Source organism: Tiliqua scincoides, chromosome 3 (genome assembly GCF_035046505.1).
Source record: "Tiliqua scincoides isolate rTilSci1 chromosome 3, rTilSci1.hap2, whole genome shotgun sequence".
NCBI lineage: Eukaryota > Metazoa > Chordata > Lepidosauria > Squamata > Scincidae > Tiliqua > Tiliqua scincoides.
In genome coordinates this window covers 86,200,342-86,202,754 of record NC_089823.1, presented here as the reverse complement: position 1 = coordinate 86,202,754, position 2,413 = coordinate 86,200,342, and the positions used below count along the sequence as shown (strand labels likewise).

The following is a 2,413-nucleotide window of genomic DNA, read 5'->3' as shown; positions in this document are numbered from 1 at the left end:
ATGCTTTTCTGTTCTTGAAAAAGTCTTCCCGCCCACCCTGAGCCTCTTACTGGTCTCTGCTGCATTGTATCTGGCCTCCCAACCCAGAAGTAACTGGTGATGATGTCATCATCAGTGATACTTCAGTGGTAAGGTAGTACTTCAGATAGGTGGACCATGTGAAGTGGTACGGTAGAGGACAAACCTTGAGAAACACTGCCTTACTCTTTTGCGTAACATGTGTCCAGAAATAGCTATGTCATTAATCAGAGGTACTCCTTATACAGTGAGTAGTATTTGGCATCAGTTGTTTTGATTGTATGCTCTTGGAATTTACAAGTGTTGTTCACTCTGCACTAGAGGTTCATGGTTGGCAAAAAGTTTTCTGCATAACTTGGACAGCTGAGAATGTACAGTGAAATGACTCCTGAAGATTCTTGAGGATTCAGTGCAATTCAGAATAATAGGCAGTTTATTGCATTCCAGAATAACACTCACTATTTCTTTGGCTCCTTTTGTTTGGGCATTATTTGCACATTGTGTTCTGAAAAAATAGGGGTATGGTCACTTAAACTAACAGGCACACATCTGCAAAGCTTCCTTTGTACCTTTCGCCGAAACTCTTTGGAGCCAAAGTAATAGACCAATGGGTCAAAGCAGCAATTGAAGCTTTGTATTGCAACTGCAAGTTTATATTCCACATAGGCTGTCTTCCCTTGAAAAACGAGGATGTAATGGACAACCGATACAACAATGTGAGGCATGTAGCAAAGAATGAGCAGCATCAACAACACTATGACCAAATAGACTGTCTGCTTCTTTGTTTCTGTGAGATGTGTAGGGGAGGAATGAAGAAGTGTTCGGATGATCGAGATGTAGCAAAATCCCATGACGAACAGAGGTAGTACAAAGAAGAAGAACATCAGGGATCCAAAGTAAGCGATGAAATGGGGTGTCCCGTTAAACATATTTTTAGGCAAAATGTCAAAGCAAGTGGTTATATTCAGCTCTTCTACTGGACGAGTTAATTTGTTCTGCATGAGGGGGAGGAGTGGCAATAAAACAAGGACCCAAATGACTATGCAGGTCAGGAGAGACGTTCTAATGGGTCTCATGACTTTGTAGCGCAGGGGGTGAACAATGCCCAGGTAGCGCTCAATGCTGATACCGGTCATGGTTAAAAGGGAACAGTGCATGTTTCCATAGAACAGAACAGTGACAGCATGGCACAGAGAGTCGCTAAAAATCCAGTTGTTTTTCCGCAGGTGATAGATTATTTGAAAAGGGAGGAGCATGCTGTAGAGCAAGTCTGAGATGGTCAAATTAATGGAGAACACTATGATGGGAGTCCAAGGCCTTGAGTATCGACAAAGGAACCACAAAGAAACGGAATTCAGAGGGATGCTGATGCTGAAAACAATGGCGTAGAGTGCAGGCAAAGTGACCTGGAGCATATGGCTTTGAAGCATCTCCAGTGTGCTCTTCTCAAGGCTTGAATCATTGGCCTGAGACATTGTCAACAATCCAGAAGAAAAACTCTCAACTGTGGAGGCTCAGTTCTAGATTGAAGAATAAGACAAAGGTTAGTACAGGCATTCTCAAACTCCTTACCCTTGTCACCCACACTGGTGGCAGCAGTAGGTCATGGGCTAGCCGCGACCAGAAAGCGGCAGGGAAATATGGTACATGATGCAGAAGCTGTTTCCTGGTCATGCCAGCCCATACCCTGTGTCACTGGCCACGTTATGCCATGTAACTTTGGCAAGGCATTCTGGGGCATGACACGGCAAATTATATGAGGCACAGGTCAGTGCTACCCAGAAGTGGCTTCAGGGTTGTGCGCCATATTGCCCTGCCACTTCCTAGTCATGGTGGCCCCATGACCCACCAAAAATTGGGTCGCATTCCACTAGTGGGTCACAACCCACATTTTGAGAAATGCTGATCTAGTAAAATCCTCCTTCATTATGTGTGGCTGGAGAATCATGTTTGTTGTAGAATCTTTCTTGGCAAATGCTCACTTAAATGTGAAAAAGAGTCAGCTGACTCTCATTTATTTTACTTCAGACATTTCTGTAACAAAAATTTCATCATAACAAAATTATGCCCAAGGCAACTTCCAACTGGAAAAAAAAAAATTAAGATTGTTAAATAGAAAGATTAAAAATAGCATTACCACAGGACACACCAAAATACTGTCGTGCGCCACTTAACAACAGGGAGCAGGACCGCGATCCCTGTTGTCAAGCAGTGCCTGACGCAATGCAAATCTTCCGCAGGGAAGGTGGATACTCCGCTCCCCTCCAGAGGGTTGTCTGAGCCTCCCAGAGGCAGTGCAAATCTGCGCGCTGCCTCTGCAATGCTCAGACTGAGGGAAATCGCATCTCTTGCGCGACTTCCAGTTTCACGGAGGAACTTGGAAATTGTGCAAGAG

The 2,413-nt window shown here is 44.3% G+C and overlaps 1 protein-coding gene across 1 annotated transcript; it reads right to left on the bottom strand.

Moving 5' to 3' along the window:
- Positions 1-303: 303 nt before the first annotated feature.
- LOC136645070 (P2Y purinoceptor 8-like) lies at positions 304-1,493 on the bottom strand. The gene has a single exon (XM_066621321.1). It carries the CDS (start codon positions 1,491-1,493, stop codon positions 477-479), a length of 1,017 nt encoding a protein of 338 aa, XP_066477418.1. The 3' UTR covers positions 304-476.
- Between the last annotated feature and the right edge of the window lie 920 nt (positions 1,494-2,413).